Raw genomic sequence first — 27,398 nt, forward strand, 5'->3', positions numbered from 1 at the left:
TATAGTGACACTTAAAAAATGTAGCACCTTTTTCGTTACCTGCCATTAATGCCCCGAGATCTAAATTTGCACGGCTATAACCATGAATTTAGTTTTCTTAATATTAAGGTCTAGTCTATATGTTACGCTCACAGTTCTCACTCGGTGTAGTAAGGCTTGTAGATCATTTAGGCTGATTGCCAGTAACACAGTGTCATCGGCGTAGCGGATATTATTGATGTATTCACCATTCACTCGGATTCCCATCTCTAGGTTTGTGAAGGCTTCAGTAAAAATTTCCTCAGAGTATATATTGAAAAGAGTCGGCAAGAGCACACAGCCTTGCCTTACTCCTCGCATGATCTTCACTTGGTCGGTCAGATGGTCTTCGACCTTGACTTAAGCACGCTGGTTCTAGTATAAATTCGTGATGATTGGAATGTCCTTCTCATCCAATCCTACTCTTTGTAGGGCGTCGACCATCTTGTGGTGCTGACAACGGTCAAATGCCTTGGCGTAATCAATAAAACAAATATAGCCATTACAACTGACATCGCGGTATCTCTAAAGTAGAACTTGTAAGGTGAAAAAAAGTGCTTCACTTGTACCCGTGGAAGCTGTTACACGAAGCAGCGTTTAAAACACTGGAATACTACGCTAAATCTAAAATAAACAAACCATACTGGTGGGATAGCAACATTGAGAAAAAATCAAAAAATAAAAAGGAAAACAAGTAGAGGTACGAAGAAATAATTCTAAGGAGAAGACGAAGTCTTATTTATAAACTGTCAACGAATAAATACTCATACGCACAGAAAGCTATAAACTGATTAAATAATGGAGAAAAGAAATGAATAAAGACATAATAAAGAGAATAAAGCCTGAATATTAAAGAGATCAATTTAAATAACTTTTAGTAGAGAACAGGACAAAACTTTAAGAAAGTGGAATATGCAAAGTTTAGATTCAATTGTTCAAAATCTTGATCTTGCTCACTTTGCATGTCAATTAGATCCACTTTACAGTGCGAACTTATTGCATTCATGTTATGTTACAATATGTTATCTTCAGTTCACAATCCATATTACTGTTTCTGTTTGAATCTCTGTTGTAACAAATGATATTGTAACAAAACAATTACCGTTTTTATGATATTATACTCATATTGCATATGCACTGAATGACATATTGGAACCGATACATACATATTGCCATTAGGACACATTTCAGAGTTCTCCATTCTTCTCGGCTGTACGACGTGACACCTAAATTTTGCAAAACGCCTAAAACATCTTGGTAGTAAACAAACTCCTTATTTTCTCAAAATAAAGGAAAAACTCCTTCATGTCTTTTCTCACAAGATGAAATATTTTCGAATAGGAAAGTGATTTTGCCTGTAATCTGGAGGCCAATAACTCAGCAGCTTTCTTGGAGAGTACCAAATCAGACACAAGGTCATTAAATTCAGTTGATTGAACTTCTAAGAAGCTCACAATATGTTATCACATAATGAGTAGTCTTTACTTGTTGAAACATATTTTGAAATCTCAGTATCAGTGTTGTCACTATCGCCGGATGAGTCAAATCCTGAAAATACTGGAAGTGAGATTTGTTCAAAGTAAAAAATAGGTTACACAGAAGACATTATATTCGGGTAATATATGCTGTGCTTTTTTTGTTATACCCTTCGTGTTGACAATGCAAAAAGAGCAATTACTTAAAGTCGCGTACTTCGCTAGGTTCTCCTATCGACCACGAGACTTCGAAATCCTAATAAAACGGATATTGGTAGAAGGTATAATGTTCATCATCATTCTGGCTTTACAACCCTACGTTGGTCTTTGCCTCCTCAAGAATTTCTCTTCAGTCGTCCCAATTCATCGCCTTCCTCTTTTTCTCGGACCAATGTGTCTATCTTTGAACATTTCTCTTTTATTCACAGAGTGGTAGGTTGCTTTGTAGTCTATACATGTGTGATGAGTATAATATATGCCATATTCCAGTATTTTTTCTTAAAGACTATAGCTGATAAGACGGTCAAAATTGCCCCCGCGCCGATTAATTATAAAGCATATAAAAACATGACTTCATACAATTTTTTATTGCTTTTTGCTTTAAAAAATCTGAAAACATTCATAAAGATGTAACTTTCGAATACAAAATAGTCTGATTTTTTTCAAATTTTTATATTGAAAATTGTGCTTAGGAAAAATCATTGAAATTTTCATTAATTTCTTAGGTTATGTTAATAATTTTTGGCTAACTTTTAAATAGTAATTTTTTATGTATTTTTTTTTGTTCTTTCGTTTTTTATGTATGAGTTAAATGGGGACTTTTACAATTGATTATTTTGAAAAATGTTGAATTACCAACTTTTGAGTTTTGAGGTTATGTGCAAATAAATGATTATAAAAACAGTTTTTTTTTTATTTTTCGATGCTTTCCGCTCAGAAATTGAAAATTCTGCCTTGGTCATTTGAAAAAACAAAAAATAATACATAAAAAATTACTATTTAACAGTTAGCCAAAAATTATTAACATAACCTAAGAAATTATTGAAAATTTCAATAATTTTTTCTGGGCTTAATTTTCAATATAAAAATTTTAAAAAAATCAGGCTATTTTTGATTTAAAAGATGTATCTTTATGAATTTTGAAAGCAAAATTACGTCCAGAAAATAATAAAGTCAAAAAAAGCTTCTTTTTTAGATTTAAGAGGTTCTATGGGCTCTGGGAAGCTAAAAATTTGTATAAAATCATGTTTTTATATGCTTTATTGAAAGCACAAGTCGCGGTGCTTATCGCTGCGGTGGCACTTTTGACCATCTTATTCCGCTATAGCCTTTGTTTCAGGGTTGCAATCTAATGAATTATCGATTTACCACCTCTGAAACAAGCCTGATATTTCCCTACTATCTGTTCTGCATATGGTGCCATACGATGTCATAGTACTGTGGAAAATATTTTATACGCTGCATTTAAAAGCGTAATTCCTCTGTGGTTAGAGCATTCAAAGATATCTGTTTTTTTGTGTATGGTGCAAAGTATTTCAATAGTCCAATCATTGGGGAGGGGATTTCTTCATATTTTTTTTTATAAAGTATCTGCTGTAGTGCTATTCTGGTATCATGACCACCTTTTTTTATATAATTCAGCTAGAAGATTATCTATCCCAGGTTTGTTACCGGCTAGTTTTTTAACTGTATCTTTAACTTCAAGTAGTGGTTCCTCTGCCCTCTCATTTATTCCTCTTACATCATATTTTCCATCTTCCAGGTTTTCTTCTTCTTTTCGAAAACTTTGTAAAGCGGATATTGGTAGAAGGTATAACGTTATCATAAAATATCAGAATAGCCAGTGTAAACTATCCATTCTATTTTTACGATATAACGTTATTCGTGTTTATATACATTACTGTAAACTTTATATTCTTATAGATTTTTAATCATTTTGTTTTTCAAGGTATAGTGGACAAGCTGTACAAAAGATGTAAAGTACAAGGATGATATGTCAGGTGACACTTTTTGATTAAACAGGCTTTGATTTTGATCGAAGACATGTACTCGTACTACATCATGTCCAGCGATTTTTTGGTCAAGTTAGGAATCCCATCGTCAAATCGTGAATTGAGAATGTAAAAGTGAATATAATCGAGATGCATTCAACTCAAGTAGTTTGAACCAATGTTCCAGTGCTGAACTCTCAATAAAAAGAAGTGCACGATAAGTTGATGAAACTGACTAAGGACCAATAACTAAGTTACATTGCTACAATATCTTTTTGCCGAAGAGAGTAGTATAAGCAATTGCTGGACATCAGTAATGGCTGTATTCCTGTCGACAAATCGAATAGTTTAATTTTATGTTCGCTAAATTTAACAATAAAGTGAATTAAAGTGAAGTAAATTAACTATAAAATTTAAAAAACTTTATATTAAAGTGTTTCCAAATATCATTGCTAATCACAAAAATTACAATTTGTTCAGTGGACGAACAATTTTAGCAGCAAAGAACAAGAATATATATAACTTAAATTTAAATAACTTAAAATTAAATAGTTAGTCCACTGAATTCCTTCAAATCTATCGAATTTGCAATAAACGAAGAAGTGTATTTGGCTTACCACCTCACAATTTATAACTAAAGGTTGGCTTAGTCGTTATCATAATTTTAATTCTGAACCAACTGAAACTAGATTACAGGACGCATTTGGTGGTGTAAAAACTCGTAGACAATATAGGTACATGGGACGATACGAAAGGAAAAATTAAAGATGAGGAAGTTCTCATTTAAATGAATTTAATATCCTATTCGTATTGCATTCAATAAGGCGATAAAGAAATCACAATGTCAATAATTGAATGTTTGTTAACTAAACATAGAAAATAATTCTTATCCTCATGGTCAATTGTACGTAGTAAGTTGACGTGTGACCAAACCATTCACTTTATTAATTCTCGCGCCTGCCAACACAACGAAAAATAAAGTATATCACAAGGTCCTCCAATGAAAATAATAGACACGTTTGCAACCCATTCAGCAAAGGGTGGCTTTGCTGTCACGTGAATTAGCTACTTTTTCAACTGTTATTGAACTTCAAGTATTTTATATTAATATAAAAAAATTATAACTTGGCTAAAAATTTGACGAAACATTTATTAATTCCAAGACGGTAAGTTCGCCTGGTCAGCTAGTACCTATATAATTTTAGGTGGAAAATTTTAGATTATATCAATGAACAAAGAATTACTACATATTTTGATAGGTGAACTTAATTTATCATATTAAGTGAACGTATAGTAAATCAATTAATATAGATTATGCAAATAAAATGAACAAAAAGGTGTATTATATACTAAACCAAAGATAAAAATAGTACTTACTGTCAGTATCAAACTTTCTTATGATTGTTTCAATGAGTGTAGTTCTGGGTGCTATCAATCCTCTTCTAACTGGCATATCAACTAGTTTTGTAAAAAAGTTTATCAGGAGTTACAATATCGTTGCATTATTTCTCACACAAAAAATTTCAAAAACTTTTGCACTATTTTCAGCTCGTTACGATAATTATTTCAGTATAACAATTTGCTTTAAAAGTACCGTATATAGGTCAGTCTGAAAAAGATTCATTTTGTATACAATACAGGGCATCACGAAAAATTATTAAAAAACTCACGAAAACTGTTTTGCCTTCTTTACACTCTTCTTAAGTTAAGGATTTGTATAAATGTACCAATATTATTGAATAGTTTGGTAGTTAAGAAATATTTGTCCAGTGGTTAGCCATTAAGATTTATGTCTGTGTTTTTTAATGTACTCATTTTATGGACTCTAACAAAGCTAGGTTATAAAGTAATGACTCTATTTATATGCGTACAATTATCAAATAATGAAATCTTGCTTTTACGTATGGTGAAGCTTATATGTGGAAATCCTAAATTTGAGTATGCATTTGTTAAATTTTCTCTTTGTTGATACAATGTAAATTTTTAAACGATCTATTAATGAAAACAATTAAATATTTTAAAGAAGTAGTTGTTAATGATAACTAATTATATCCCTATGGACTACGTTGCAGATGTAAAAATGAAAAAAAGAATCCAAGATTTAGACAACAAAATTACTGTTTTCTTGTTGACTTTAACAAGTATTTGTTGGTGTCAACTTCATAAAGAAAAGAATAAGCCTAGCTCGGGCTGCATTTGGAAAGATGTAAAACATTTTTAGATTAACGATTTCAATGTATAACGGGATTTAATTAAGCATTCAGAAATCAGATCTGAGCTAAGTGATATTAATCACTGCTTATTGCTCAATGCGATTGTTTGTTTATAACATTGAAAATATCGGTGTAACTAAAATACGCTTACCGAGACGCTAACCTAGTGAAATTTGCAATGTAATCAAAAGCTTATTTAATATTGTGTACAAATTATATTACTAAAACATGAATGCATAAACAAACGTACGTGAGTTAAATGCTTGGAAAATAACGGAAGTAAATCATTAAGAATAAAATGTTAACAGTCGAAGCTAGTGTTGACATCCGTAAACTGGGTAGTCTCTTTATTATTGTAGTTAGAGAACCAATAAAGTAATTATGAGGATCCAGTGAGTTAATCAACCCCTAACGCGTATCATGGATATATACCGTTCGAATTGCTGTATGGCAGGAAAGTAAACTTACCTAAAGACCTTACACGAGTCGTTCAACCGGTAAATATCGTTAACTGTAAAATTAAGATAGATAACGGTAAGATCAAGTAGGTGTATAAAAGTAGGCTATACGCTTACAGTCCAGAGACACAGTAAATTAGTGATATGTGAAAACGGGAACAATTATATTGATATTGGACATATTTTTTTTATTAGATATAAGGAAATATGTACCAAAAATTTGTATATAATTCTATAAATATGTATATGTAAATAGTGAATGTAAATAATCTATGTATGTACAGTAATCAGTTGATGATGACACGAACAAGTTTCTTCTTTCGGAAGGGTAGAGCAAAAACAGTTTACTTAATTGATTGAAAACGAACAGCACTCAGAAATTTTTTCTTTTGGGGGATAGGGATGTAACGGGATTTAATTAAGCATTAAGCAAGAAATCAGATCTAAGTTACCCAACTCAGTTTAAAAATTTAAAATCCTTTTAATAATATTAACCATTGCTTATTGCTCAATTCGATTGTTTCTTTATGCCATTGAAAATATCGGTGTTACTAGAACACGCTTAGCGAGACGCTGACCTAGTGAAATTTGCAATGTAATCAAAAGCTTATTTAATATTGTGTACAAATTATATTAGTAAATCATGAATGCATAAACAAATGCATGTGAGTTAAATACTAGGAAAATAACGGGAGTAGATCATAAAGAATTAAGAGTTAACAATCGAAGCTAGTGTTGTAATCCGTCAAGTGGGTACTTTTTCTATTATTGTACTTAGAGAACCAATAAAGTATTTATGAGTATCCAGTGAGTTCGAGTTAATCAACCCCATGCAGGGGGTAAACTACCTCTAGAGTTTCACTATATGTAACTCCTGATGCAATCTAATAAACATTATATGATTATCCAACATTAGTATAAATGTGTCCAAAAATAAAAAGTATCAGTTATGACCTATGATGCAGAAACTCTAACGCTTGCAAGAACAACAGTGAGTACTATAAGTTGCGGAAAGAGCAAGAAAATCTTAAAGTTTTCTCAACCTGATAAAGGACTTAACGCTACTATATACAAAAGATCAGGAGTGGAAGACGTAATTAAAGCAATAACGACACTAGAATGGAACTAGGCGGGTCATACAACAAGAGCAGTTAAAGATCGATGGTTAAAAAGAACTTTAGAATGGAGACCCCGAATACAAGCTACCAGAAACAGACGTCGACCCCCGACGAAATTGACCGATGACATAAAAATTAGAGTAAGTAGAAAAGCATGCGAGAGACCTATGTTCAGCAATAAACGTTGGAGACTAAATGATGATGATACGTGACCAGATAACCCCCATTCAAATCATTCGGTTTATCTAAATAAACCAAAGTATTTAAGAATATTGTAACAAACTGAAAGTACTACGACATAGGAATTTATTACTGTCATTTATATCGTGTTGTAGAATAAAACAAGATATCAGTTATGCAAATATATCACTTAAATATTTTATAAACCACTTCATGAATTCCATCCATAAAGAATGCTTTCATTTAAACTAATATGCATAATATTTTTTAATATCGATCAACAAAACACCATGAACTCATACTATACCAGTAACGACAGATTCTTGGAAATGGATAAATGTAGGCTACTGGTATCAGAAAAATTGGGGTTTGTTCCAGCCAACTTTGTCGCAATTTGAGGATCGATAAAACTAGTTAGTAATAATCTAAAAGAATACAGTACGTTGCATGTTTTAAGGAAATTATCTTGATTATATGCAAAAAGTTCTGTTTGGACTTCAATAAAACTAAAAAGTAGGGACAACACTACAGCAAAATATAAATGTAGTTATCAAAGATATGGAAAAAGCTGAGAGAAAGAAATATATAAAAAATTAAAATCGTTAAATATAATTATATATTACTATTTAAGCATAAGTATACTCATATACTGTTTGTGAGTAACGATTTTCTAAGACACTTTGTGATGCAGGTATCTGACCGTCATATATTTACTTATAAACAATATATAACAAATACAGTGTGTAAAAGCCAAATGGAATAAATTCATTATTTAGGTTACTGTACATATTTATAAAAAATCTCGAAACACGTCAAATTTAAATTATAACTTGACATTATTTAACGTGAAAATGCAACTTCTACCTTCAACCCCCTTAGAATGACAGGTACAACCCCCCAATTTTTAAAATAGGAAGTATAGGCTTGTGATATATCGTTTGAAAGGTCTTTTCATTCTCATGTTATTAAATTAAATCATTTAACGATTAAAATTGTATCTTAACTATTGTTGTTAAATAGATGTACAAAACTACTGTGATTTTAAGCTTATTACTCCAGTCGGCAGTTCGTTTTTGGCAGTGGTCAGGTAAAGTTCTTATCAGTGCGTGAACGAGTCTTCATTAAGTGTTTGTTTATTTGTTTTTTGATTGTAATGATCGGGGATTCGGACGGAAGATATGAACCTCCTGATAGGGGAAAAAGTATAATTATAGATGAAGTGAATATGGAATTTAGCGGAAATGGAAAAAGCGACGAAACAGGTGGTATTGAAAAAATAATAAAACAAAAAAATAAATATAGTTCAACGGACCAAGGTCCATATTATGTATTTGTGCAAAGTAAAGAAGGAAACATAGGTAAGTTTCATAAAATTTCTACTGCTAGATTAATTTTAAATGCAGAACCGGAGATCAGGGATAACATTTTAAATATTTCTGTAACTGGTAGAAATAAAGTTAAAGTCGAATTAAATTTATTTAATAGTGCCAACAAATTAGTCGAGTCTAAAGTATTTCAAGAAAAAAATTACGAGGCTTATATACCCACTTTCTTTACATACAAAAAAGGTGTAATAAAAAGTATCGACAAGGATATCAAAGACGATGATTTATTAAACATAATTAAACCTAAATATGGAAATAATTTTAAAGTTTATGAAGTAAGAAGAATAAAACGAAAGGTAAATGGTGAGTTACTCCCTACAATGGCAGTTATTGTTACTTTTAAGGGGCAAATGATACCTAAACAGGTAGTAATCGAAAAAATTATTTACGATGTAGACATATATGTTCCACGAGTAATCCAATGCAGACAATGCATGAGGTACGGTCACGTTAGTGCACAATGTAGAGGTAAAGTTCGATGTGGAAAATGCGGCAATGAACATGAAACAAATTCTTGTAATTCGCAATTAACATCATGTATTTTATGCAAAGGAAATCATGAAGCAACGGATAGGAAAAATTGTGAAGAATTTCATCGTCAGAAACAAATTAAAACATATATGGCCACAGAAAATTTATCCTATAGTGAGGCTAATAAAAAATATGATAATAGTTACGCAACGGTGACAAACAATGTAAATAAAAGCACTCATTACTCAGTACCAGTTAAACGCAGACGAAATTTAGAAAGTTATCCTAATTATCAACGTTCAGGATATTCTGACGAGCATAAGGAGATTCTTTCATCTCCATCTACTAGTAGTCAACCGGTATATCAAAATTATAGAAATATCCCTAACTATTCCCAATCAACAATGAGCTCAAATTCAAATAAAAACTGTAAAATAAACTCTGTTTGTGATAGCACTTTTAAAAATGTATTAAAGAATAACTCAATAACTTTAGACAATATAAAAATGTTTGACGATTTTAAAAATAATTTAAGTCGTATTCTCGCAGATAATGAATAAGTTCAAAATTGTACAGTGGAACGCTAGGTCCATTGTACACAATAAAGGTCATTTTGAGAAATTTATTTTTGAAAATAATATTGATATAGCTATAATTAGTGAAACGTGGTTAAAAGAAAAAAATAATATTAATTTCAGTGGTTATAATATATTTCGGAGAGATAGAGATGATGGTTATGGAGGATTAGCTATTTTAACTAAAAAATACATTCAGTTCACAGGTCATTCAAATCATCATAAAATCAATCAGGTTATGAGTATGTCAATAACAGTCAAATTAAAATCAAATAAAGTACTTAATATATATTCAGTGTATGCAAAACCTAATTTAAATGTATCAGAGAGTGAATGGAAAAAGTTTTTTAATAGTTTAAGAACACCATTTTTGGTGGCAGGAGACTTTAATTGTCACCATAATGCATAGGGTTGCGATCAGAATGATAGGGCTGGACTTAGTCTATTAACAGCAATAGAAGACTGTGAGTTATGTTTTTTAAATAATGGGGCCGAAACTATAATACCTAGATTATACACTAGAAATAAATCAGCTGTGGACATAACTATATGTTCCAGTGACATATCTTACTATTTTGATTGGAACGTTAAAAATGTAGCTCTAGGTTCTGATCACTTTCCAATAATAATTGAAAGCGATGTTGATAATATAACAATAGTTAATGAGAGAACCCGATGGAACGTGAACAGAGCAGATTGGTCGTTATTTTCTTCGATTCTTGAAACTATTGACACCAAAGATATAAATACTGATGAAAATATTAATAACATATATAATACATTTATCAATATAATTAATGATGCTTGTGAATTATCAATACCTAAGAAAAAAATGACGATCAATAGTAAATTTAATAAAAAATGGTGGAACCCAGAATGTGCACAAGCTATAAAATTTCAGCAAGAAGCTTTTTTAGAATTTAAACGAAATAGTACATATGAAAATTACATAAAATATCAGAAAGCAGAGGCAATTAAGAAAAAAACAATATTAAAAAGTAAAAAAGCTTCTTGGCGAGAATTTTGTAATAAATTAAATAAAAATACTCCGGTCCAAGAAATTTGGAAAGAAATTAAAAAAATCAAAAATACTTATAATGTCCCAAAAAATCAAGTAAAGAAAGATAATTGGACTGAAGAATTTTTAAATAAGTTAGCTCCACCCTGGGTTTCACCAAATTTAAATGTAAATCATCCTAAAAAAGTGAATAATAATAACTCAAACTATTTGTTATATGAATTTACTCTAAAAGAACTAGAATATAGTTTAAAGTGTCATAAAAATACTGCTCCTGGATTAGACAATGTCCATTATATTATGCTGTATTACTTACCAAGGTGTCAGAAAATAAAATTGTTAAATATAATTAATTTAATATGGATGAAAGCTGAATTTCCGGATTCATGGAAGAATTATGTAATTATACCGATTTTAAAACCAAATAAAGATATAGACTCAGCGGATTCATATAGAGGAATTTCATTAGGATCGTGTATTTTAAAAACATTCGAACGGATGGTAAAGAGAAGACTTGAATTATGGTTAGAGAAAAATAACAAAATTAGTGATACACAATATGAGTTTCGTAAACTAAGATCGACATCAGAAAATATAGCTAACCTTATCCTAGACATTAATATATCCTTTTCTGAACGCAAATCCCTGGTATCTCTATTCATAGATGTAGAAGGTGCATATGATAATATCAAATTAAATATCCTCTATCAACAAATGGAGAAGATAGGAATACCCAGTGACTTTGGTAAAAGAATAATAAAACTGTATTCAAATAGGAAATTACAACTTCAAATCAATAATGAACTATTGGATCCAAGAATTTCTAATGTTGGGTTACCGCAAGGAAGCATCCTTAGTCCTTTACTATATCTCATTTATACCTCAGACTTACACAAAAAAGTTAATACAAGAGGAAATGTTCTACAGTTTGCTGATGATGTGTGTATATATGTACCTGAAGTTGAAATCGATCAAGGTATCAATATAATGAGTAAAATGTTTTCGACAATAGAAGAGTATTATTTTAATATAGGACTCAGCATCTCTACAAAGAAAACCCAAGCATGTATATTCTCCAAAAAACATAGATTACCACAATCTATAGTATTCAATAACGTTAATTTTGAGGTTCAAGCATCCATTAACTATTTGGGTATGGTAATAGATAGGAAGTTATTGTGGAACGAACACATAGACCGCTTAATAACAAAAACAGAAAAAGGATTAAATGCAATAAGATCAGTGTGTCATACAAGTTGGGGAGCTGATCCAAATGTTACGCTTACCTTTTACAAAGCTTATATTCGTTCAATAATAGATTATGGGTCAATTTTTTATAGTCAAGCAGCGAAGACTCACCTGAAGAAATTAGATAGGTTAGTAAATAAAGTCTTAAGAATAAGTATAGGTGCACTTAAAAGTACACCCATTTTAAATTTAAATGTAGAATGCAATGAACCTCCACTAAATTTCAGAAGAGATTACTTAACGGAGAAGTTTTTATTAAAAATGTATGCAAAGAAAAGTCCAGTAGTCCAAAAATGCTTTGAGCTCAGTATTTACGATCTAGTCAAAGAATATTGGCAAAAAAAGCCTACAATTCCTATTATTGAATCGTATAACTACGTAAGGATACAACTTAGTAAGGACATTTCGACTTCAAGAGAATTACCATGTTTTAAAATAGAATTAGAACACTTGGACAGCATAAAAGTAGGATATCTAAGAGACTACTCAGAATTTCCACAATATATCCGGAATAGCATGTTCCAAGCTGACATAAAGTCTATGTTCCCTAATTATTCATATATTTTTTCGGATACATCTAAATCAGATTTAAAGGTTACATCTGCCTTTTACGATCCAGATCGAAAATTTAGTACAGTAGTAGATCTAAATATTAAAACCTCGATATATACCGCTGAATTAATAGCGATATTAGAAGCACTTAAATATATTAGTAATTTCTCAAGAACAAAATCTAATTACGTTATATTCTCTGATAGTAAAAGTTCAATACAAAAAATTGAAAATATTTCTAAATATAACAATATTGGATTTAACTATGTGTTATCTGAAATTATAAACCTGGTGGGTACAATAAAATTAAGAGGATCTAATGTAATGTTTTGTTGGATAAAAGCTCATTGTGGAATATTAAATAATGAAATAGTAGATAAAATTGCTAAATATAATGAACCATCTAAAGAATCAGAATATAAATGTGTAATTGAAGATCTAAATTCTCATCTAAGGAAAAAAATGTTAAAGTCATGGCAAACAATGTACAATTTGTCCAACAAAGGATTATATTATAAAGATATAAAACCAAAAATACAGTCCTCAACGTGGTTCAAAAACTCAAATTTTAATAAAGATATGATTAGAATACTATGTAGAATAAGATTTAACCATGCTCTGTCTCCGTTACATAAATTTAGAATTAATTTAGCCGAAACTCCATTTTGCGAATGTGGCGAAGAAGGCTCAATTGAGCATTTAGTTTTAAATTGCTCATTAAATATACGATGTATAAACCAATTTGTAATAAAAATATACGAGTATATCAATAAGGAAAAAATTAGTATTAAAAGACCTTTTAATTTATCAGATTTAATAAAAACCAATAACTTGCATATATATGAAATAATCTTTCGCCACATACGTGAAATGAAATTGAATTTCTAAATGTATTATGGTAACAGTGTATATATTTCAAACATAAAAAGTTAGTTATATAAGTCCTTTGTTTTAACCCAGTTGTTAACCTCTCTATCCGTGGTCTAATTTTGTGTTGTGCAAATCGCCTTGATAGACCCCTAGGCGTATGTAATAAATCAGCAAAACCATATATTTTCCTTTTCCTTCCAGTAAAAAAAAAAAAATTAAGAAAAAAAATAATAATAAAAAAAAAATAAAAAATAAAATAAAAAAAAAATAAAAAAAAAATTAAAAAAAAAAATAAATAAAAAAAATATAGTAATAAAAAAAAAATTAACGTAGGTACGTACTTATATTTAAGTCAATAGAAGATAAGATTTTATTGTTGTTACGGGTTCTCTCTATAACAATTGTTAAAAAAAAAAAATAATTAATAACTCAAAACATGATAGGCTAATAGATTATGTCTCTAGTCATAAAATGAAACTACACACACACACTCCAGTCGTCACAGACGAAAATGCCACTGAACCTCTAAAAATCATACAAACAAGCTAAATTTTACAGAGAATATTAATTTTGGGGCCCTCAAAAAAATACAAAAAACTTTATTACTTTTACCCCTGAGCTTCCCCCTAAAAGACCCCTCGTAAGGGGGGTAAAAACGCAAAAAAATCGATTTACCAAGAATCTGTACACCGTAGAAAAAAATGTTTTAAATGAAAAATGTAGCTGAGATAATTTCAAACAAACATGTTCATAAGCATATTTTGTGTAGAATAAACCGGTTTCTAAGAAACAACGCTTGAAGCGACCGTCAATTTTGCATGTCAGTTAAGCGCGCGAAATCAATGTTCAATAAAGTTTGTATCAGCTCGACGGTTAAAATTCGATATCTTCTGATTCAAGTGACCTATGGACAAAAATCAAAATGCTTTTTATAGGTAATGAGTTCAGCTTTCGTGAGTATGAAGTTTTTGTATTTTGCCGCAAATATAGTTCAGATTCTACACAGTTGTTAAATAAATAAACGTGGAGCGATTTTTGCCATTTTTTATGATTCTCACGAGATCAATACAATCTATCCTTTTTATTGACTGGTCACTATAAAATTTTGATTACTAGAACCTAACTTTTAAAACCTATAGCATAAAATTTTAGTTTTGAGTTTTAGCAACAAATGTGAGACATTTGAAATGTGCTTAAAAAACGCTGGGTTTAAACTTTCACACAACAAACGATCTCAAATATTTACAACTTTTTTTCACTAGTACGTTTTTCAAAATAACAAAACTTTTACAATAAACTACACCCAAAACCATCTTCTTAAATGCATTTCACGTGACGTGTGATGTTTGTAATGTAAAACATTAAATTCTTCGTTTTTATTCATATTTCAAATGCCTTATATTTGTTACCACAACTCAAAATTAAAATTTCATCCCATAGGTTTTAAAGATTGATCTCTAAAAATGAAAATGTTACTACAACTGTTCAATGAAAGTGATCAATTTTATTGATCTCATGAGAAAAATGGCAAAAATCGTTTATTTATTTAAACACCTAAATTTTATTGAACATTGATTTCGCGCGCGGAACTGACATGCAAAATCGACGGTCGCTTCAAGCGTTGTTTCTAAGAGAACAGTTTATTCTACACAAAAAAAAATGCATATGAGTAGCTGAGATGCAAAGCTCGCTCGTTACCAAAAATTAAAAATTTGAGATAGTTATGGATTCTGACACGTATGGCTGCCCTTTACAATAGTCTTATCCCAAAGTGTAGCAAAACGTTCTCGTTTCTCTTGATTTTCACTATATAAAATAAGAGTTGGTAGCAAAACTAGTTCGTTCTATGTAACAGTTGGTTGCAAAACTAGCTCGTTGCATATTCTGCAGCAAAACTCGCCCGTTTCTTGTTTTAACGAATCTAACCTAACATTTCATGCTTGTATTTGCTTTGTTGCAAACATTAAAAAGTTTACTGTTTAAAAATAAGTAATACAGGTTTTGTTAATTGGTGTTTTTAACAGTGTTAATAGAAATGGATCCTAAACCGAAGAAAACAAGAGTAGTTAAAGATAAGTGGAAGAGGAGAAATTTGAGAAACAAAATAGGTAGGTTCATTTGAGGTTATGTTGAGATAAATAATTTTTGTTTTAATTATTCAGATAGTTAATTTTATTTTTATTTACTCCAGGCATACAGCAAAATGCTTTCGCTTATTACCAACATGCACTCATTCAAAAACATTTTATTGTTCAAAACTTAAACTCCAAGATGTACGGCGTTTCCATCAATCTTTTTATGACACACCAAATAAGGTGGACCAAGATAATTTTTGTTTTAAAACATACGAAGCAACTAGCTCCAGTAAAGAATAGAAAACGAAAAAATTATGAACGACTGGATAACGATGTAGAGAGAAAAAGCTCTATATCCATAAAATATTTCGTGTCAACTCGTCTCGAGGGAATGGTACAGGTTTGCTCCAAAGCTTTTGTTACAATTTTGGGTATTTCTAAATACCGCGTTCAAAATATTGGCAAGAAGTATCTTTTAGAATTCCAGTCTCCAAGAGAATGAAGGGGAGGTGACAAAAAAAACTGAACAATTTAAAGGTAAAAACGAGGCTGTTTCAAATTTCTTAAAATCACTACAGTTTGTGGAGTCCCATTATACAAGGGATAAAAGCACCAGACACTATATCCCAAGTGATTGTACAGCAAAAAAACTCTGGAAACAGTACAACCAATTAGTGAATGACAACCTGCAGGTAAAGTATTGTTACTTCCTGTATATTTTCAACTATTATTTTAATATCAGTTTCAAGACTCCAGCAACAGCAAGATGCCTGCAGGACCCAGGAAGCAAATTTATGACCAGTTAGATTATTTTTAAAATTAATGGAGAGAAGATTTTATCAGGCAGATTCTTTCTTACCGTTTACCCCAACTGAAAGGATAGATCTTGGTTCAAAAACTTTCTACTTGGAATTAACACCGGACAAAAATGGTATATGAAAAAATTGGAATAGAGACAAAAAACATAAAATAACAAACCATTCTCATCAATTTTCAGCTGTGTTGACGGATCACTCAAATGCAAGCTCTCTATAACCATATCTGCAGCTGGATTCTAGTCACCACCAAAAGTTGATCGAAAATCTCAAAACAATAAATGAAGTTGGACCTTCGAGTTCCCAAATGATACAGGTCAATAATACACAAAATCATGCTTTGGTAGAAAAGAAGGTGTAAACTACTATAGCTTCTAATAATTGTACATTTAATATTGTTAACAAATAAATAAAGATTATGTTTCGTTGATATGGTGCATTAATTGTCTCGTGAAATAGTTTTGTCGAATATTATTCGAGAGAACATTATTTACCGGCAAAATTTTCTTCTGGTTTTATTCAAGTTTGTTGTCTTTTGGCAATTTTCGCTTATGAAATTTTCACAAAATCACTCGACTGACCTCTTCTTCTTCTTAGGGTGCCTGTCCGTTCCGAACGTTGGCGATCATTCTGGCTATGATGACTCTGTTGGTTGCTATACGAAATAGCTGTGTTGAGGTCTTTCTATACCATGCTCTCAGGTTAGCAATCCAGGATATTTTTCTTCATCCTGGGGCCCTTTTTCCTTCAATTTTACCTTGCAAAATGCATTGAAGTAGCTCGTATCTGCCTTGATTTCTCATTATATGTCCCAAGTACTGCAGCTTACGGCTCTTCACGAGGTTGACCAAATCCGCAGTTGTGTTCATCCTACGCAGTACTTTTTCATTGGTGACTTTGTCTGTCCATGGTATCTTCAGGATCCTTCTGTATGACCATAGCTCAAAAGCCTGAAGTTTTGATAGAGTTTCCGCCTTCAATGTCCACGTTTCTACTCCATACAGAAGCACTGAGTACACATAACATTTAAGGAGCCTTATTTTTGTGTCTAGGGTGAGATCATGGCTCTTAAACACAGAACTCATAGTCAAGAATGCACTTTTTGCCTTTCTGATGCGACATTTAATCTCTTGGGTATTGTCCCACGACTCATTAATTATAGTTCCCAAGTAGTTGTATTGTGAGACACGTTCAATTCTCATTTGGTTCACATACAGTTATGTTTTCCTTGCTGATGATCATTAGCTTGGTTTTGCTGGTGTTTATATCCAGTCCATAGTTTCTACTTGTTTCCGTTATTTTGTTCATTAAGTTTTGCAGCCCTTCTATGGTATTGGAAAACACTATTGTATCATCTGCATACCGCACGAGATGTCGACTGACATCTCGTGATTTAACTGTCAAAATTTAATTCGCGAAAATTACCAGGCAACAAACTTTCATACCAGTCGAAAATATTGCCATCAAAAATTTCTCTCTTATGATATTATATACCATAAAAACCAAAACGCTGCTCTTTACTAAATTATTATAATTTGCTTGATATTATTGGAGCGTACTCCATGGTCCTTTTATCTAACACCAGCAAATAATAAAGAAATCTTCAAAAACAGATAAACGTTTCAGAAATGGATTTTATCATATTACCAAATAAGTAAAAATACCAAACCGAATTCAGTGAAAGAGTAAAGCGTATAGCAAGACCTCCGCATTCTTCTAGCATTTAACTAAAACACATCTAACGCAAACCTCATCTCCGCCAAAAGAACTAGCAACACAACCTGTAATATCTTCTACAATTCATCTCCCCATATGCGAACCCTCATTGCTCATATTACTCGATTGGACAGTACTAAAAGATTTATATAGTAATGACAACTTCCCAATCTTAATAAAACATATACTTAGTTAATTTAAATACAAATACAATAACAACTCAAAAATGGAAATTAAAAAAGGCAATTCGGATCGAATTTGAAAAATTTATATCAGACTGAATGAATCAGATTAAAATTTAGCCATAGGATAATCTCAACTTTTAAAGAAACACAAACCAGTTCCCTGGTGGAATACACACTGTGAAGCCGCTATTAAATTAAATAAAACAATTTGGAACCAATACAAAAATTACAAAAATATTGATCTATTAACAGAGTACAAAAAATTTAGAGCTGAAGCAAAGAGAATCATAAAAAAAGCAACCAAAAATCCTTCACAAATGCATATCTGGCATTACTAATAACACAAATAATATATTAACGGTTTGGAAAAAAGTTAAAAAAATATCAGAACAGCATACTTACCTACAAGGATCTAGGTCTAGACAAAGAAAGGACGTTACTAACTGACACAGAGGATATAGTAAATAAACTAACTAATACCTATAATAATTAAAGTAAGGAGTTCTTAACTTACAAACAACAAAAGGAGGCTGAACCTTTTAGGATTTTCGACGAATACAACCCTATAAATACACCTCTTAGTTAGGGAGAGTTTTAAGAAGCACTTTATAGCATGAAAGATACTTCACCAGGTCCAGACGACATATCAGTACAATTTATTAAAAAAATTCCATTAAAGCAAAAGAGTTGCTACTCTAAATGTTTAATATTATTTCTTCGCAAAAATTTGACATAATTAAAGCATTTGATACAGTGTAGACATACTGTATATTGAATATTCTAAAAAAATTGGGATATTAAGGAAATATTTTGGCCTACATAAACAATTTTTTAACACATAGAACATTTCAATCCCGAGCGAATAATGCTGTATCCTATATTAGAGAATAAAAAGGAAATCCCACAAGGATCGATTATTAGTCCTATTCTATTTTAATTAGCAATAAACGATATAAAAAAAAGTCATTGCGAAACCTGTTCAGGCAAAACTGTATGCTGAGGACCTAATTATTTATATCAAAAGCAAGAATGTCAATCGTATGGCGTAAATATTATAAAAACATTTAAACAAACTAGTAAATTGGTCCCTAGTACGGGTTTTAAGGTTTTGCTAAACAAAATGTATAATATTTTCAAAAAGGCATATCGAGGATAAAGCAAACCTAACGCTTGAAAACCAAAATCTTTTCTATACAAACGAAATAAAATTGCTAGGAATTGATATTGGATTAACAGTTAAATTGGAAAAGTAATATCCAGCATTTAGTTCCTTCATGTCGAAATGGCCTTAACTTGTTAAAGTACCTAGCTCACAAAACTTGGGATACCGATGGTAAAACACTCCTCGTGTTACACAAATCCTTAATTCCTTCCAAAATTGATTACGGATATGTTGCATATGCATCTGCCAGCACAACAACGTTAAAACCTTTAGATACGTTATATAACACCTACCTAAGTATTATACTGGGAGCGTACAGAACAACTTCGGTAAATAGTATACAAGCTGGAATAAGTGAACCCACGCTAAAGCTTCGTAAGCAGCTATTAACTCCTTAATCCTTAATTACACTTCTTGCATAACTGTAAATAAAAAACTTCCAATAAATAACAATTGGGACATACCCATACTTAACTGAAAGCAATTTTTACCCATATATCAATACAAAAAAATATCTTTATCTTCACCTTGGAATATAAAAATGTCTACTGCAGTCTATTACAATTCCAAAAAATAGCACCGATCCTAATCTTATCATACAACACTTCAGAGATCTAATTAACTCTCATTCCGATTACACAGTATACTACATAGACGCGTCTAAAACTGAAAATGGAGTCGGAGTGGCAATAATTAACAGCACAGAAACTCTCAAACATAGAATTCCATATACTGCAACTATATTAACAGAAGAACTCTGTGCAATTTACCAAGCTATACTGCAGGCAAATGCAAATAAGATAAACAAAATATTATTCGTGGCAGATTCTATGGCATCACTGCAACTAATCAGGAAAATATACACGCTGCATCCATTAGCTTCACTAATTAAGAAATAACAAAAAAATTACGTAGTGAAGATACAATCATTAAGTTTCTCTGGGTTCCATCACATGTTGGAATAGCAGGTAATGAAGCAGCAGGCGACAATGTGCCAAAGAAGCTATAAACAACAGCAATATCTCCATATCACCCCAATATGTAACTATGGATCTAAGAAACTACTCTATAAAGCACCTGTTCGAGAACTGGAACAATAAATCGAAATACACACCATCAAAGCTTCAGGGAATAAAAAATAGGATTGGAGCATGGGAACCACCCGAGGTATCCAGACGAAAGCGAATAATTATCTCCCGTTTACGACTTGGACATACCGAGTTTTCTCATGAACATTTGTTTAAAAAAGAAGAAAGCTCAATTTGTGAAGAGTGCGATTCACCCCTTACGGTAAAACAAGTGCTAGTGGAAAAGTGCGAAAAGTTCAATTGTCATAGAATTAAATACCATTTACCAAATAATCTTAAAGATAACTCAAAAAACACTATAGAGAACCTACTTTTGTTTTTAAAAGACTTTAATTTATTAAGCAAAGTGTTCCGCTAATAACTTCATTAGGTTAAAGCGGACTTTTTGTAAATAAAAAAAAGTGTGTTCAAATTGTTAATTGGTATTTTTTATCAATATTTTGTGACAAAATGTTGCTTAAGAGTATAAAAAAGTAACTGATATGTTCAGTTCCGTTACATTTGTGTGACTTTTTATGTTTTTTTTACATCTGTATCGCAGAGTACCATAATACAAATTTATTGATGAGTACCGTTCCAGGATTAATAATTCAAAATTTGAACCATCTAGACAGAAAAATCACGATTTTTTAAATATCGCAATCTTGCAGTAAATTATTGACATTTAAGAAGATTATAGTAGTGAAAACACAGAAAAAAATTCTTTTCTCACTATATATTTTTATAATATATTATGATACAGCTTCTTTAACTGCCGGCCAACTTTATAAATTAATAGTGATAGTAGAATTATAAATTTTACAATTAATTCAACACCCAGTAAAAAAAAAAGACTCTTGAGCAGAATTACATTTAACAATTCCTAACCTCTTTCTAGGAACTGATTTATAAGTAGGGCATCGCGGACGAAAACAAAATCCGGAATTGATTTTTATTCTTGGGTCATTTTACAAATCCTTTGTGTTATTTCACATAATATTATCCACAATTTAAACACAGACTAAAGCCATAAATATGCTGTATCGATGTATGATTCGCTAATTGCAGAAATAAACACTGCGTAATGAGTATTTTTCTTTGAAAGGGTTGTTTGATTTGATTGTTTGTGGCACGTGACAGTTTTAATATTTGAACGGATTTCAAATGGTAAAAATATTTAGGTGGACAAATAACTACATCAGAAAATTGGAGAAGTACGCCCTAAAATAAATTACAGCTTATTTATTGGTTACATTCTTTGTTTTTGTTGTATTTGTTTATAATATATACATACCGCTTGTTTTAAAACGTTAGTTAATGAGTAAGATCCAAAAATGGCACTTTTAGAGATTGACCCATATAAAGAACATTACACACCGATATAGTAAGCGTTGTAAAAATTTAGCTAGGCGAGGAAAACTTTCGTTGGAAACAAAAATAAGGCAATTTTAATAAGGCAAAATTTGCGACATTTATTCGGATAATAGCTCGTTAGCGGCCACTGTCACTTTGTTTTAGATAAGAACACTAGATACTATCAAGTTTTTCGTTGCTTTTAAGCCGTGTTTTATCTCATTATCACAGTAGGTTGTGGAAACATCTCAACGCGTGCCGATCCATAGCTTTTCACGGTGGCTCGATTTGTCGTCGTTCTGCAAAGAACACCCTCAGTCGGCGGCATGCGTGCGCATACGCGCGGATAATGAAAGAGCTAGTGTGGAGCCGCGGTTTCAAAACATGTCAAAGTCTACGGTAAACATCTACCGCATTTTTTGAATAATATATTTTTCTAGGATCAAAATATGTCTCATTTCATTGCGGTTTTACGATTTAAACCTAATACATCATATTGATTTTATATCAATGTAACAAATTACAAAAAAAAATAACTGAATCGATGAATTATTACAACTAATTATTAAATAATGAACTTAGTTTCTTAAACATAAACATTATTTTGTTATATATCTGAGCAGCTGGTTAGTGATCCATCTCTATTAAAATTAATAATTTTTTCAATGTTGACATACATTTGTGTTACAATTTTTTAATTTTGCATCTATAATGGGCAAACAAAAAATAATTAAAAGCCACAATGAAAAAATGTCGCCGAATTCAATAGCACATGTTAAGAACCTAATGAAAAATTTTTGTAAACTTAAAGGAAACACAGTATTTACTAGCTTTGACTTTAATTCGTAAAAGTAAGACTGAAAATGTATTTGTTAAATATATAGGCCCAAAATAGGGCATTCCCCGGGTATAGGTCATCTAAGATCAATCAAAAACAAAAACTAGAAATTGTTTATCAAAATATACGTAGATTAAAAACTAAAATGAACGCGCTTTAAAAAAATGTTGCAGCAAATAATTATTTCATAATAATATTAACTGAAATGTGGCTAACCAGTGATATTAGAAACTGTGAGTTTTGATTGTCTGATTATATTATTTACCGAAGTGATAGAAGCCAAAATTTTAGTACTACTTCAAGAGGTGGTGGAATATTAATAGCAATATTAAAAATTCATGTAATCCAACGTGTTGGTGGACGACCTCTTTTTCGGTATGCATCGTCTCTTCGTCTCCATTCCAGTATCCGCTTTGTCCATCTGTTATCTGTCATTCGAGCTACGTGACCTGCCCAGTTCCACTTCAGTGTTGCTATTCTCGGAGCTTTTTATGAATTTTATATATTTCTTAAACTTTAGGTCGAGTAGAATGAAGTCAATTTGATTTATGACAATTCTTCCTTCTCTGTCTGCAGGTGAATTTGAATCTATTTCTCCTGTTTTTCTTGCGCCAAGATCATATGCCCATATGGCATTTAAGGTTACTGCCTATAAAAATACCAAGAAATTTTACAGAATCAACTGGCTATTATTAATAAGCAAGGGTTAAAGAGCTTCTTTATAGGATAGTGCTACTATCTTATCACGTTAAAAGAGAGTAAATTAGAGTCGGACCAGGTTTTTATTTTAAGTAGATCAAACGTTATAGTTGCATGAAAAATTGCAATATTAGAGTTTCTCCATTTGATAGTGGTATCATTAGCAAAAAAATTTTTCATCGATTTTTAAGTTAGTGATGTCATTTATAAAGATAAGTAAAAGTAGCGAACCCAATACTGAACCTTGTGGTACTCCACTTACAATGCTTTTGTGACTAGAGTCAGTATCATTTGCTCGAACTAGTTGTTTTCTATTCCTTAAGTAAGATTAAAACCAATTCAAAGAAATAGCTCAAATTCCGTAGAAATTTAGTTTTTTTTATCAATATGTCGTGATTTACACAATCAAAAGCTTTGGCATAGTCACAAAACCAGTGGCAGTTTAAATATTATTTAGTGCTTGATAAACCTCATGTAGTACAGAAAACAGCATCGCTGGTATATTTATTAGATAAAAAGTTGAACTGACTATGATAAAATGTTGTTTTCAACTCTCAAGTATCTCAATAATTTTGGATAGTAACGGCAGTAAGGCTATAGGTCTATAGTTGCAAATATTCGATTTTTTACCACCCTACCACCCGTATGAAGAGGAATAATAATGGTTGTCTTTAGGCACTCTGGAAATATACCTTTTTCAAAGGAATCATTAATTAAGACCAGAACTTCCAATACATTTTTTTGAGAAAAAAATTTACGGATAATCCATAAATCTCAGACAATATAATTAATTATGGTAGATGTTGTTTTAGTAACTCTTGTAGGAGAATTAAAGTGCATTGTGAAAGCATACGATTCAAACAATGTACCAAGGATAGTAGGGTAGCACAAACAACAGCGTAATTAATATTTAAGCCACCGCATAGAATGTTTCTGCTTTTATTGGGCAGGTAATCTAACAAATTTAGAAGGTTTTGAAAAAATAGTTCCGTGGAAGAATCAGGTGACCTATAAATGCAAAAATGTATAAATTAAGATTCTTGTTATAATAAAAACTCAAAAAAGGCTTTATTCAACACAAAGTCATATTATTATACCTAGCAACTATTGTATATTTTTCTACAAATAAGGCTCGTTGACTTCAAGCCACTGCTCTGTAACCGCAACTATCGGGGGAAATCCTAATTCCTCTAGAAACAAAAATAATTTATTTGTTTTATATCTTAGAGAATGAATATTAATCAGAACCCTGCTAAACTTTTCATCGCTAAAATAATTTTGAGGTTTTTAGTCAACAAAACACATCGTATTGTTTAAAAATTTTGTTTTGGAGAGACAACGAAATAATAATTTCGGTGACATTCCCTTGATTTTTGCAGGTGAATAATTCTTACATCTTAATTGGACCAATTCCATAGGCATTGTTAAATTCTAGAAGGATTTTTCGTAGATCTTCAGTTTTAGTGGCAAGTTCTTTGGAATCCAAAAAGAGTTTAACGCTTGTGTTGGGAAATCCTTCGCATACTGAGGCAGGTTGGTCGTGTTCCCTTATTTTACTAAAAGATATTGACTGTTCAAGTTATTGGTTAATCTAACTCTTGGTGGGGTCAAAGGATCTAAAATTATTGATGGTTCCAAAATATCTTTCTTAATGAAGTTAATATGACAATGAAAAGCATTCTTAGATTTGCAAATTTCGATGGCATGCTTGGCTGCAAGTATTTTTGGGTTTTCCACTTCATTTTTGTTGTTGCTTAAAATGGTAATTGGATTTTCCCAGCTAACGGTGCTTCTGGAGGCACCGGCGTTGGTTCGGAATATGAAGATTTTATAGATCATTTAATGTTTACACGAGATAGTCAAATTTCTTTATTAAATAAAAGTCAATGGAGGTTTTGGATTTTATGCCTATTTTGAATGAGGAACCACTCTGAGAGACCGAATAAGGAGTGACGAGATCAGAAAAAAAGGTAATGTACAGGGTATAAACGAGTGGACACTAAATAGAAAAATCACATCAGTATAATGTCGGACACAATAGTCATTAAAATAGCAAAGGATAAATCACCAAGTGGTAGAAGAAATATCGGCCGACCGCAATGGAATCTTAAATAGAGGCAACACCAGGCAATGAACAACCAAAATTGCTTAAATAAAGACAGAATAAGAAGAAGAAGTTTTATATCTAGGTGAATTAAAGCATATTTAAAAGAATTATGGATCAAATTAAGGTGAAATTAAAACAACACCTTACTACTTAATCCCTTTATCAGAAGATGTTTAGTATATGGATCCATGATGATGTGTAGACTAGAAATGAATTGTAAAAATATTATTCATATATATATATGTATATATATATATATATATTATATATATATATATATATATATATATATATATAATATATATATTCTTCTTCTTAGTCGTTGACCTGATGCAGGTATCGTGATATCATGAAGCTATTAGCTAAATTTCCCAATGTTCCTCCACGTTTTTCTATATTCTGCCATTCTAGCACATTCTGACAATGGAGCGCTAATAGTAGCAACAATATGGTCCGTGTATCGTGTGGGAGATCTACCTCTATTTCTTTTGCCTTCTACTTTTCCCTGGATGGTAAGTTTTTCAAGATCATTTCTTCGAAGCACATGTCCAAAATAGCTTATTATTTGTTGTGATATTTGTGTTCTTAGTCTTTTCTTTATGTTTAGCTGGTCCAGTATGGATTCATTTGTTCTTCGGGTCACCCATGGTATTCTCAGCATTCGTCTCCAGCAGTACATCTCAAATACATCTATGTCCTTTTTGTCTTTCTCAATAAGGGTCCAGCATTCCGATGCATAAGTAAAAACTGGAAAAACTAGACTTCTTACTAGTCTCATTTTTGTATCGGTAGTTATTTCATGGCTTTTCCAAATTTTTGTTAATTTTGCCATAGCGTTTTTTGCGATTGCTGGCCGCCGCTTTATTTCTTCAGTACAGCCTCCTTTGTTGGTTATTAATGAGCCCAGATACACAAATTTATCTATAACAGCTATATTGTTTATCATATCCAGATGATTTTGATTGTTGTTAGCTCTGTCAATTATCATGATTCTCGTTTTATCTCTGTTTATTTTAAGGCCCATCGTTAAGCTTACGTCTTCTATCCGTTGTAGCAGGTATATATATATATATATATATATATATATATATATATATATATATATATATATATATATATATATATATATATAAATATATATATATATATATATATATATATATATATATATATATATATATATATAATTAAGGTGAAAATAAAAAAAAATACCTTACTACTGAATCCCTTTATCAGAAGATGTTTATATGAATCCATGATGATGTGTAGACTAGAAATTAATTATAAAAATATTATTGATATATATATATATATATATACATATATATATATATATATATATATATATATATATATATATATATATATATATACATATATATATATATACATATATATATATATATATATATATATATATATATATATATATATATATATATACATATATGCCGAATTGTGGATCCTTACAAAAGATATTAAGTTATTATACTTTAAATTTATATATGTATCTCAATTAAGTAAAGTGTATTATATTATATCCAAATTATCAAAATTCAACCTACTATAATGGATTTATAATAGTATATATTAAAAATTGAACATGCTTTCATACATGTCTCCCGTAATTGAATATTATCATAACAAAGTTTTGATAATGACGTCAAGACTAAATTAAAAAATTAGTGTCCCACGTTTTCACATTTAGGACGGTATCTTGTAAACGGCAAAATGCTGGTAAAAATGTGACAGGCAAAAACATCGTGATTTTTAACTGCTTCGTATTAATTGATTGAGTGAATACTAAAA

The 27,398-nt window shown here is 31.0% G+C and overlaps 2 protein-coding genes across 3 annotated transcripts in view; one reads left to right on the forward strand and one right to left on the reverse strand.

Moving 5' to 3' along the window:
* LOC140437434 (voltage-gated inwardly rectifying potassium channel KCNH6-like) overlaps positions 1 to 22,216 on the reverse strand; it is a 713,853-nt gene extending 691,637 nt beyond the window's left edge. For both annotated transcript variants that reach the window (XM_072526970.1, XM_072526969.1), the window contains exons 1-2: positions 21,887 to 22,216; positions 4,862 to 5,093 (exon numbers count right to left, since the gene is read on the reverse strand). In XM_072526970.1, the coding sequence (XP_072383071.1) occupies positions 4,862 to 4,937 (76 nt within the window). In that variant the 5' untranslated portion in view covers positions 4,938 to 5,093; positions 21,887 to 22,216. The remainder of the gene's footprint in view (positions 1 to 4,861; positions 5,094 to 21,886) is intronic.
* Positions 8,607 to 19,923, forward strand: LOC140436058 (uncharacterized). Its single transcript, XM_072524769.1, has 3 exons — positions 8,607 to 8,811; positions 11,273 to 13,128; positions 19,666 to 19,923. The coding sequence occupies exons 1-3, from the start codon at positions 8,607 to 8,609 to the stop codon at positions 19,921 to 19,923; spliced, it is 2,319 nt and encodes a 772-aa protein (XP_072380870.1).
* Positions 22,217 to 27,398: the final 5,182 nt, after the last annotated feature.

The sequence above is a fragment of the Diabrotica undecimpunctata genome, chromosome 3 (assembly GCF_040954645.1).
Source record: "Diabrotica undecimpunctata isolate CICGRU chromosome 3, icDiaUnde3, whole genome shotgun sequence".
NCBI lineage: Eukaryota > Metazoa > Arthropoda > Insecta > Coleoptera > Chrysomelidae > Diabrotica > Diabrotica undecimpunctata.